This window comes from Podarcis gaigeae (assembly GCF_964106915.1).
Source record: "Podarcis gaigeae genome assembly, chromosome: 8".
Taxonomy (NCBI): Eukaryota; Metazoa; Chordata; class Lepidosauria; order Squamata; family Lacertidae; genus Podarcis; species Podarcis gaigeae.
In genome coordinates, this window is record NC_139684.1 from 80,728,108 (window position 1) to 80,738,481 (window position 10,374).

At 45.2% G+C, this 10,374-nt stretch overlaps 1 protein-coding gene across 4 annotated transcripts; it reads right to left on the reverse strand.

The window, feature by feature from the left end:
* LOC310851578 (cell adhesion molecule CEACAM16-like) lies at window positions 1-7,761 on the reverse strand. Of its 4 annotated transcripts, none has more exons than XM_083754135.1 (7): window positions 7,549-7,761; window positions 5,376-5,747; window positions 4,162-4,434; window positions 3,336-3,455; window positions 2,465-2,547; window positions 1,828-1,869; window positions 1-215 (listed from the first exon to the last, which is right to left on the reverse strand). In XM_083754135.1, exons 1-7 carry the CDS (start codon window positions 7,607-7,609, stop codon window positions 93-95), a joined length of 1,074 nt encoding a protein of 357 aa, XP_083610261.1. In that variant the 5' UTR covers window positions 7,610-7,761; the 3' UTR covers window positions 1-92. The 4 variants fall into 4 exon arrangements, with proteins under 4 accessions (XP_083610261.1, XP_083610264.1, XP_083610263.1 ...); XM_083754136.1 differs by having other exon boundaries at window positions 96-350; XM_083754138.1 differs by lacking the exon at window positions 4,162-4,434.
* Window positions 7,762-10,374: the final 2,613 nt, after the last annotated feature.

Here is a 10,374-nt window from a genome sequence, read left to right on the forward strand (position 1 = left end):
TTCTTCTCCCTCCGCATTAATCCTTCAGTCACACAAGATGCAATTCCAAGGATATCTGCCTGGCCGTTCCAGGAGGAGTTTCCTTTGTGTCTCTATCTCAGTATCCGCAAGTCTTTCCCAGTGTGAGAGTCCCCTGGGGACCAAGGCTGCTTCCTTTGTTCAGAACAAGGACTAGGATTTCCAGAAGGACCTGCCCTGTATTTACTCAGCACCATCTGAAAGGAAGAGATCGGATCAGTGAAGAGGCTTGAGGGCCCAGGAGAGGCCTCAGCAGCGGAGAGGCAGTTGCTGGGTCCATGTCTTTATCTCTTTATCTCTTTGTAGACAGAAGGGCTTCTGGGCTGCAAGGTCTAAAGAGAAAATGGAGATGGTCAGGTGGAAGCCACAGAGTCAAATCCACGTTTGCTTTCATTTGTTTTCCTGGCCAGCGTAAGAATACATTTATTTATGTATTTATATTCTTGGAAGCAGCACGGCTTGTAAGAAGAGACGGAAATCAGCGCAAGTGTCTTTAAGGCTTAAGGTTTACACTTTCAGGGAACTTGGGCATCCTCTGCCTGGAATTTGAATAATTTGGAATACAGTGGTACCTCAGGTTACGTACTTAATTTGTTCCGGAGGTCTGTTCTTAACCTGAAACTGTTCTTAACCTGAAGCACCACTTTAGCTAATGAGGCCTCCTGCTGCTGCCGCACAACCAGAGCATGATTTCTGTTCTCATCCTGAAGCAAAGTTCTTAACCTGAAGAACTATTTCTGGGTTAGCGGAGTGTGTAACCTGAAGTGTATGTAACCTGAAGCATATGTAATCTGAGGTACCACTGTACAGGGCCTGCCACTGTGAATTCAATGAAGGAAGGATTTCAGGTCCAGTTCCCGCAGGGCTTCTTTTGCAGTGTGAGCAGAGAAAAGCTTCATTTGCTGAAACACCCATTTCCACCTGACTCTACAACCCTTCAGGAGACTTGCACACCTTTGCATCTGGCCATCTAGGTGTATACATTTCTGTTCTGGAGGGAGAGATCCCTGCTTGAAATCTGGGAGAGCAGCTGCCATTCAATGTAGGCTTTACTCGGCTTGATAGACTAAAGGGGTGACTTGGTATTCGGCCACTTTCTAAGTTCTGTTGGGTAGGTACATGAGGAAGACAATTTCCCATAAGGCCCTAAAATGTATGAGGCCATCTTAAGGCCAGCTTTCTGAGTTGTGTCTGTAACCCTGGGTTAATTGTGAGAGCCACTGATGGGCTCTTGTTAATACAGTGGTACCTTGGTTCTCAAACCAAAGTCTGTTCCCAAACCAAAGTGTTCCAAAACAAAGGGACACTTTCCCATAGTAAGTAATGCAAAATGGATTAAGACGTTCCAGACTTTTAAAAACAACTCCCTTAAACAGCAATTTAACATGAATTTTACTATCTAATGAGACCATTGATCCATAAAATGAAAGCAGTGAACAATGTACTGCAGTCACATAATCAATCAATCAATCAATTAATCAATCAATCAATAGCTGAACTGCATTCCACAGTCACAAAAAAACAAAAGAGCTGCAAAATCAAAAACACAAAATAAATAGCAAAAACTGGCAGACCTCAGCATAACACTCAAAATGGAAGTGTGGCACTCAAATCAGAAGCATAATATTCAAAACGGAGCACGTTCGGCTTCTGCAAAATGTTCGCAAACGAGAACACTTACTTCTGGGTTTGCAGTGTTTGGGTTCCAAGCTGCTTGAGTACCAAGGTGTTTGAGAACCAAGGGACCACTATAACAGATATTTTGTCATATTTGGCATTTCCAATCATTTTGAAGCACAAAGGACTCACCTCATATGTGTTGGCAGCGCTGGAGGAATTTTCAGGATGAACCTGGGTCAACGACAAAAATATGTTGAAGGGAGCACCTCACTGTAGCCCTGATGCCCAGTTCTTGCAGTGTGTCAGTGCAGAATTCTGACAATTCAATTTTGATTATTACGGCCAGTTTCAAATGTGTGGCCAGCTGAACTTGGCCAGTTCCATTTTCTTAAGACCCACATTAAGGGGCACCTTGGCAGATGCTGAAACAGGGAGTGTTTTTCTGAAAACAGAAAGTTCTGTTTTTTGTTTTGTTTTTTAAACCCACTTTTCTTTCGCATCTTTGTGACTTAATTTGTCATTCCTTTCTGTGCTCCGCTGCTTAAATCATCTGGATCATGGAAATGGCACCCCTCATCTGCTCTCAAGGTCAGCTAAGTTAGCACTGACGCAAAAAATAAATGTTAAACAGTATGCTATTGTGGGCAATAGGGGTTTTTTTTTTGTAACTTATTAAATTTCCCCTGAAAATAGGAAACCCAGATCAAAGGGGTGGGGGTGGAGATGGCATTGCATTTAGATGCTGTTGGTGGCTGGTGGGTGCTATGCTTGAGGTGGCCCCATCTCACCTCAAATGACCATCTGGAGGCCCCCCTGAGTTACTCACCTGTCCAGGTGGAAGAACGTTCTCATATATTTGAGGGGTGGATACAACCTGGGTGGAGGTTTTGCCATTTCGACGACAGACACCTGGAGGAGGGAGAAGTCTGGGAATAAACTCGTAATGTGGACCTCAAATCCTACAACAGACCCTACAGATCTGCCCCGGAGAGCAGAGTAACATGAAGCAAACTGCAGCAAGACCATTTCTTTATGCTTTTTAAGAAGCATTTGTTTGAAACTTGTCCTTAACAAGAAGGAGAACTGCAGTTTATTGATATTGATTGATTGCATCCTATCCCACCCTGTTCTCCAAGGAGCTCAGGGTGGTCTACACAGTTCTGCTGCTCTGCATTTCATCCTCACAACAACCCTGTGAGGTAGGATAGGCTGAGAAGCAACAACTGGCCCAAGGTCCTTTGTGGCCAAGTGGGGATTCAAACCCTGGTCTCCAGGTTCCCAGGATGACACTCTAACCATGACACCGTTTCTTACACCAGTGTGGTGTAGTGGTTAAGAGCGGTGGACTCGTAATCTGGTGAACCAGGTTCGCTCCCCAGCTCCTCCACATGCAGCTGCTGGGTGACCTTGGGCCAGTCACACTTCTCTGAAGCCTCTCAGCCTCACTCACCTCACAGAGTGTTTGTTGTGGGGGAGGAAGGGAAAAGGAGATTGTTAGCCACTTTGAGACTCCTTCGGGTAGTGATAAAATGGGATATCAAATCCAAACTCTTCTTGCACAGGCACACATGCTAGTCCCCCAACAGCTTACAGCCTAAAGGAGGTGACTCATTTAAATGTCAGTACACTATGCCACCCATTCGGGGTTCCATGTTGAGAGCATCCTGCAGTCGACGGCCAGCTCTGGTTTTACTCACGGAGGAAGACGTAAGTCAGTGTTCCCACTAGCACCAATATCACAGCCAGGGACCCGATAACAGTCCCAGCGAGGGCTCCAGCAGAACCAGAAGAGGAAGAAGAAGAATCATCTGAAGAATCTGAAGAGCAAAGGACTTTCCCCCCCCATGATTTTGCATTAAGGGTTGACAATAATCTAGCCTCTCATCTCTCCCTCTAAAAGCACTAAAGGAAGGAAAGTCAATATGTTAGAATTACCCAGCTTTGGGGGCAGAGGGGCAGCAGCATATAATGTCCAGAAATGAATGCAGCTCTTCCTGGCTCACATAAGATTGGCTAGAAAATAAGCCAAGGTGTTGCCCTCCAAAAGGTGAGAAATAGTTCTTCCTCAAACTCAGTGCCCAGTCTAGAGATTTTCTCTTTCTTTCTGAATGTTTTTTATTAAATATTCTCTTGGTTTATGAAAGAACATGCATTGTCTCTTTTTTCAAGTTGTAGAGCCTTTTTTATCACGATGTGAGACACTGGTGCTGCATAAAACCCAACATACACCCTAAATATTAGCACCCAACCCCCTCTCCCCCACCTTCTTCTTCCCCAGTCTAGCAATATTCCTTGATCCTTCCAGCTCCCCCAAGCTTTTCTCCCACACTCAGCTATGTGGGCCGCATAACAAGCTATAGGCCCTTTGAGCATTGAAAACAGCTCTCCCATTCGCGCCAACGTTTCTCTGATGAAACACCATAATCTACCTCCACACAAAAAGCGATAGGGAGTTAGAAACCACTAGCGTGGAGAGCAGAGTCAGGAGGAAAGGTGTTCCTGGTTTATTAGTGGATTACTCACACGCTATAGTTATCTTACTGGGGTTGCTTGTAGCATTACTGACAGGGTTGGCTGCCTGACACGTATAGATCCCTTCGTCCTCTTTGGTGATGCCAGTTAGCATGAGGGTTCGGTTCTGCTCAGAAATCCCAGTCTTAGGTGGGAGAGGATTACCATCCTTGAACCAAAGGATGGAGACGTCAAAGTGGTCAGAGGTGTTACAGTGTAAGGTGACAGTTGTGTTCTCTGCCACTAGGGATTCTGTTGGCCACAGGACTGGGTTGGAGAGGACTTCTGCAGATGAAACAGAAAGACAGTCATCATTTGTGGGTCCTCATGGTCACTGAATCTGGTTATGGTCTCTTTAAGAGAAACCATCAAAGAAAACCACTTTGAGCCACTGACATGTGGTTTAGTTGTTTTGTCGTGTCTGACTCTTCGTGACCCAGTGGCATAGCGTGGGAGGTGCAGGGGGGGCCGGCCGCACCGGGCGCAACATCTGGGGTTTAGGGTTAGGGGGCGCAAATCCACGGGTTAGGGGGCGCAAATTACTTGCCTTGCCCCAGGTGCTGACAACCCACACTACGCCACTGTCGTGACCCCATGGACCAGAGTACGCCAGGCACTCCCGTCTTCCACTGCCTCCTGCAATTTGGTCAAACTCACGCTGGTAGCTTCGAGAACACTGTCCAACCATCTCGTCCTCTGTCATCCCCTTCTCCTTGTGCCCTCCATCTTTCCCAACATCAGGGTATTTTCCAAGGAGTCTTCCCTTCTCATGAGGTGGCCAAAGTATTGGAGCCTCAGCTTCAGGATCTGTCCTTCCAGTGAGCACTCAGGGCTGTTTTCCTTAAGAATGATCTTCTTGCCGTCCATGGGACTCTCAAGAGTCTCCTCCAAACCATATGTTAGTGCATATTAATGGCTTTAAAAATGCTTTTAAATGAATATAACTCCCCCTCCCCCCAAAACCCCCCTCAAACATTTGCCCATTGAACAGCTAAAAAGGCAGTTGCAAGACTAGCGTATTCTGGTATAGTTTTATTGTGATAAAATGAATAATTTTGTAGGGCCTCATTCTTGGGGCAGAGGAATTGTGTTTAGGACAAATTCAAGAGCCACACCCCACCCTCCCCAAGGAGGAAGGCACAGAACTCTCCACCTCATAGTGCAGCAGAGGAGATAGATTTGGGTGCATAAGAAGTAAGAATGACTGGAGAGCAAGTTAATCATACCTGAAACGGTGATGTTTGTAGCCCCTGTGCTGGTAACCCCAAGACCTTCTGGTTTAAATGAATAGATTCCAGAGTCAGCTGGCTTTAAATTTGTGATGTCAAGGGAGCAATCTGGCTTCACAGTTTCCCTGCCAGTGTGGGCAGTTCCCTCGGTCTGACCACTATATGGAGGTCTGAAAAATGAAATAATCATGTATCTTTCTTCAACTGCCCCTCTGTACCATTTGCAGCTGGCAGTAATATTCAGATCAAGACCTTCTGGTGTTAAGGTGACACTATCTCCTTCTTTCAGCAGTTCGGGAACAACTCTGATACTTATTTCAGTTGTCTCCTGGGCTCGAGTCAACAGGAAGCAGGAACTCAGGACGGAGGCTGCAGTTTGGAGAAGAAAACAAAAGACATGTTCTGCTAAAGAAGAAGAAAAAAGGCATTTCCTGGAGCCATCCAACCTCTGCTGAAATGTCACAGCACACTCTAAATATCCCAGTTCGTAACAGTGATTCCCCCCAAGAGCTTCCTGCAAACACTAAGTGTAGCCCTTACTTTATTGAGCAAGCAAGAAGGCAGTTCCTTTCCCGGCAGCTCAGCCTCAGCCTTCTTCTGGGGCAGGCATGAAGAAAGGGGAAGCGCTCTTGCATTTCCCCTTCCAGGACCCTCCCATGTTTCTAGGTAAGCAAACATTAACATAAACGGGTCCAGTGAAGGAGGTCTGGGCATCTGTCTGTTTTTACCTCCTTCAGGGACTCAGGATGATTCCTTTCTTTTCTTTCTTCGCTTTATAATTTTTCATTTTTAACAAATGAACATAATAATCTGATTTATAAATCCTTTATGTACTTTCACCATACCACAAATACACATGCCAGCCAAATATATTATCATGACATTCCAAGTCTTTAATATGCGGATTCTTCAGTGACAACCATTCCTTCAACCAGCGCAGACAGGAAGCTTCATAATATAATCTCATATCCGACAGGGAAAAACCTCTTCTCTCTTTCTCATCTATCAATATTTTATACTGTATTTTATTCTTGGTTTTTATTCTTGCCAGATATATTTCAAAATATCTTTTTGCCATTTATTGAAACAATCTGTCTATCCAATTGATTGAAACAAAAATAACATCCATTTTAATCATTCCTTTCTTCACACAAAGTGCTCACTGGGCACTAAGAATCCTTCTACCAATTTATTTTTTTAAAATTTCCCCCCAGGGATCCAGCCTGCCCCTTAAGTACTACCTCTCTACCTTCCCCCAGAGCTGCTTTTCTCGAAGGCTCTGAGGCATTGTCAAAGTCATCCCCCCCCCACTCAGCTGTATGTAACCATGTGTCCAACATTTCTCCAATGAATATGGGGACATCCTAAGGAAAAGCAGGATATTCCAGGGTCAAATCAGGAACTGGCTTCTGTAAATCCGGAACTGTATTTTGAAAACAGGGACACCTGGAGGGTCTGTATGTAATTCCATCTGCAGTCTTTCAGAACTCTTACCAAAAACCCCTGTGGAAATGGGGCCCTGATTCTGCATCCAAGTAGGTAGGAAACAGAGGGTGAAGCGGTGCGGCCCTTAGTGGGACTTGCCAATTTTGCATTTCAATGCAAGTTTAAGTACATATTTAAAATGCATTATCTGGCAAATTTACACAATGGTCCAGTTTGAAATCCTGAGAAGGACACCACAACAACATTCGGAGGAGCATGAAATCTGGCAATGAGTGAGGTTTAGATCTCTGCATTAGCCTGAGAGGTGCAGATCTATATTAGAACTAAAAGACCAAATTCCTCCAGCATCCTCATCCTTCCCCCAAGCTCAGCTGCATGTAACTCCACCTGCTTCCTTCCAGTGCTCTTACCAGCAACCCCTTTGGAAATGGGGTCCGGATTCTGCATCCTAGTAGGTAGGAAACTGAGGGTGCAACAGGGTGGTCCCTAGCATATAAATACATGTTTAAAAAATGATTTTCATTCAAAACAACACCTTCCTTTAATTTGAATTCTTGAGAACTGCACCACAACATTTGGAGAAGTATAAAATCGGGTACAGAGTTAGGTTTCGACATCTGCATTAGTGAGAGAGATGCAGATCTGTACTCAAAGACCAAATTCCTCCAGCATCCTCAACTCCCCCCAAATAAGTCCTCCCCATTGCAGGGTGCTGACCTCTCACCTGCTAAGGGCAGCATCTTCCAGGAGACCTTCCAGCCATGGGTTCTGCGTGGCCTGTCCATCTTGTGGGTGCACTTCCTGGAGAATCGATCTGGCTCTCTGTCCCTTGACAGCTCGTGCTCTGGGGTCTTCCTCTGCTCCTTGCCTAGTATCTGGTTCCAGCACCACTGCTGGCTCCGAGTGAGTCTCCGATCAGAGAAACAGGAACTTGGCTGCTGAATTTTCAGCACTGGGTTTCCCCCCAAGGGTTGGAAATCATCCAAACAAAGCTCTTTCATTAACTTCCTCCTATCCCCTTACTAGCCAAGCCAGTCCCTGAACTATTTGCTCAAATACAACTTAGCAGCACCCGTCTCAAAAAACGACAGGAAAGATGCAGTCTGGGTTGCAAGAGTGCACAGAGGGAGACGGAAACCAAGAGTTGGGACATTTAGGGTTCATTACAAAAAAGCTCTGAAGCGGAAGTCTCTAACCAGTCCAGAATTGTGATCTGCTGTAGACTCCCAGCCAGGAACTTGCCACCTGCTTCTGCTTTTTCAGTTTATATTTGTGATTACTAGTGCTAGGATTTCACCATAAATCACATGCTGAGATTCTGGCATACTATTATTTTCCAGTGGAAGTGAGCCAATGTTCTTGCTGCAACCTTTGAACACTTATAGCGACACGATTCTCTCTTTGTTTTCCAGCATTTTTCCTCGTCGGCCAAGACTTGTGCTTGATGTGGAGCAAGAGAGAAGGTCACTACCACCATTTAGACTTGTGCTTTGGTACCAAAATAAGGCCTTTCTACCCTTTTCACCACCTCCTTTCTCTCTGTGTCACTCCTTTTTATAGAGTTCCTGTGTCTCTTGCATGTATACACCCCCTGGGTACGATTTCGATATCCTCTCAAATGACTAAAATGCACCAGCTACTCTTTCTTCCCCATTTCCACACATGTGTGATGTAGAGATCCTCTAGACCAGGGCGGTCCAACTTTTCATAGCAAGTGGCCCGCAAGAAGACATTGGCAAGGAACCCAAGGGTGCACACTGCCTTGTCACACGGGGAAGGGGGTTGGAGGAAAGTGAGGCCAACATTTGATGGCCCTGCCCAGCCCTCACACTGCCTTCCTAAAGCCCCCCAGGCGAGGTGCCGGGCTTTGGGTGTGGGATGTGATCCATGAGAGGCAGTCAAGCACAACTTTCTTTGTAATGCTAGAGAAGACATGCGAGGGAATGTTTGGTCCAGCCAGTCGAAACTTCCTGTTCCTCTTGGCTGGAGCATCCTTCCTTTTGCATGTGATAGACGGTGAGTGTGACCTAACCTGTCCAGGTAACAAAAGGACGAGTCACGCAGCACACCTCTCTCTTTTTGACCAGCTTTTGGCTAGGACTGCTCTGCTAGCTCTCAGCAAGCAGAGGCACTGGGATGATTCCCCCATATGGGGTAGATCCACATGTACATACAGGCATACCTCTTGTTATGTTAGGTTCAGGTGATGTTCTTTCAGGATATGTACGGCTACCCGGAAGTAACCGAACAGGTTACTTCCGGGTTTCACTGCTCGCGCATGCGCAGAGGCTCAAAATGATGTCACACACATGCACAGAAGTGGAGAATAGTGACCCGCGCATGCGCAGACACGGGTTGCGTTCTGCTCAGGTTGCGGACGGGGCTCCGGAATGGATCCCGTTTGCAAACAGAGGTACCACTGTATTTGTAACTAAGTTTGCCTTCAGGAATCCAACTGTGAAGTGATGTGAGTAAACTTCTTTTATTGATTTTGAATAAGATTGCTGTGTCTTTATTCTTTTAAGAGGGATTTAAGGGAACTTACCAGAAACGTACAATTCAGTCTGAGACAGGTTGAATTGTATAGTAGTGAGAGGCTCACACGAGCCTGCAACCAGCTATCTGCTGTGCATGAAAAGGGGAATGTAACTCTGCTATGTAAAGGAACTTGCTAGCGCAAGTAAGGAAGGATATTAATAAACAAAATATCCTCTCCTGCCACTCTGAACATTCCCACATTGGGAAGGAGGCATGAGGCTCTGGCAGGGTCCTGGCATCCTTCCATCTCTCTCTCTCTCTCTCTCTCTCTCTCTCTCTCTCTCTCTCTCTAACACTTTTTTTATTTATTTTCACTTTTAACATTCATCAACATACATAAATCACAATCATTTTACAAATAGGATTCTCAGAATCCCCAAACTTCCTTCCATGGTTTTCCCAGATATTTTTTTCAAACTGCTTCGTATCATATTCTCCATATTTACCTAAAACTCAAATTTTTATCGTAGTTTTCTCTTCATTGCAAGTGTTTTCAAAATCCTGCTAATATTTTCAATTGTTTACAGTGTTCTTTCAAGTAACTTCTTTTTTTTTAAAAAAACACACCCATTCTTTGTTAAATTTATTGTCTTCTTGATCTCTGATTTTCCTGTCATTTTGGCCAATTTGGCATAGTCCATCATCTTTATCTGCCATTCTTCTTTTGTAGGCCCTTGGGCCTTGTGTTGGACCACCATGATATAACAACAACAACAACAACAATTTATACCTTGCCCTCCCCGGCCAGAGCTGGGCTCAGGGCTTCTAACACCAGTAAAATTACAGTAAAAACATAATTAGGGGGGGGGGGGAACAATTTAAAATACAGGTTGAAATGCAATTTAAAATGCATCCTCATTTTAAAAGTAGCCCATAGATCAAAACCATAAGGGGGGTGGGAACATAAGGGTCAGGCTGAGTCTAAACCAAAGGCCAGGCGGAACAGCTCTGTCTTGCAGGCCCTGCGGAAAGATGTCAAGTCCTGCAGGGCCCTGGTCTCTTGTGACAGAGC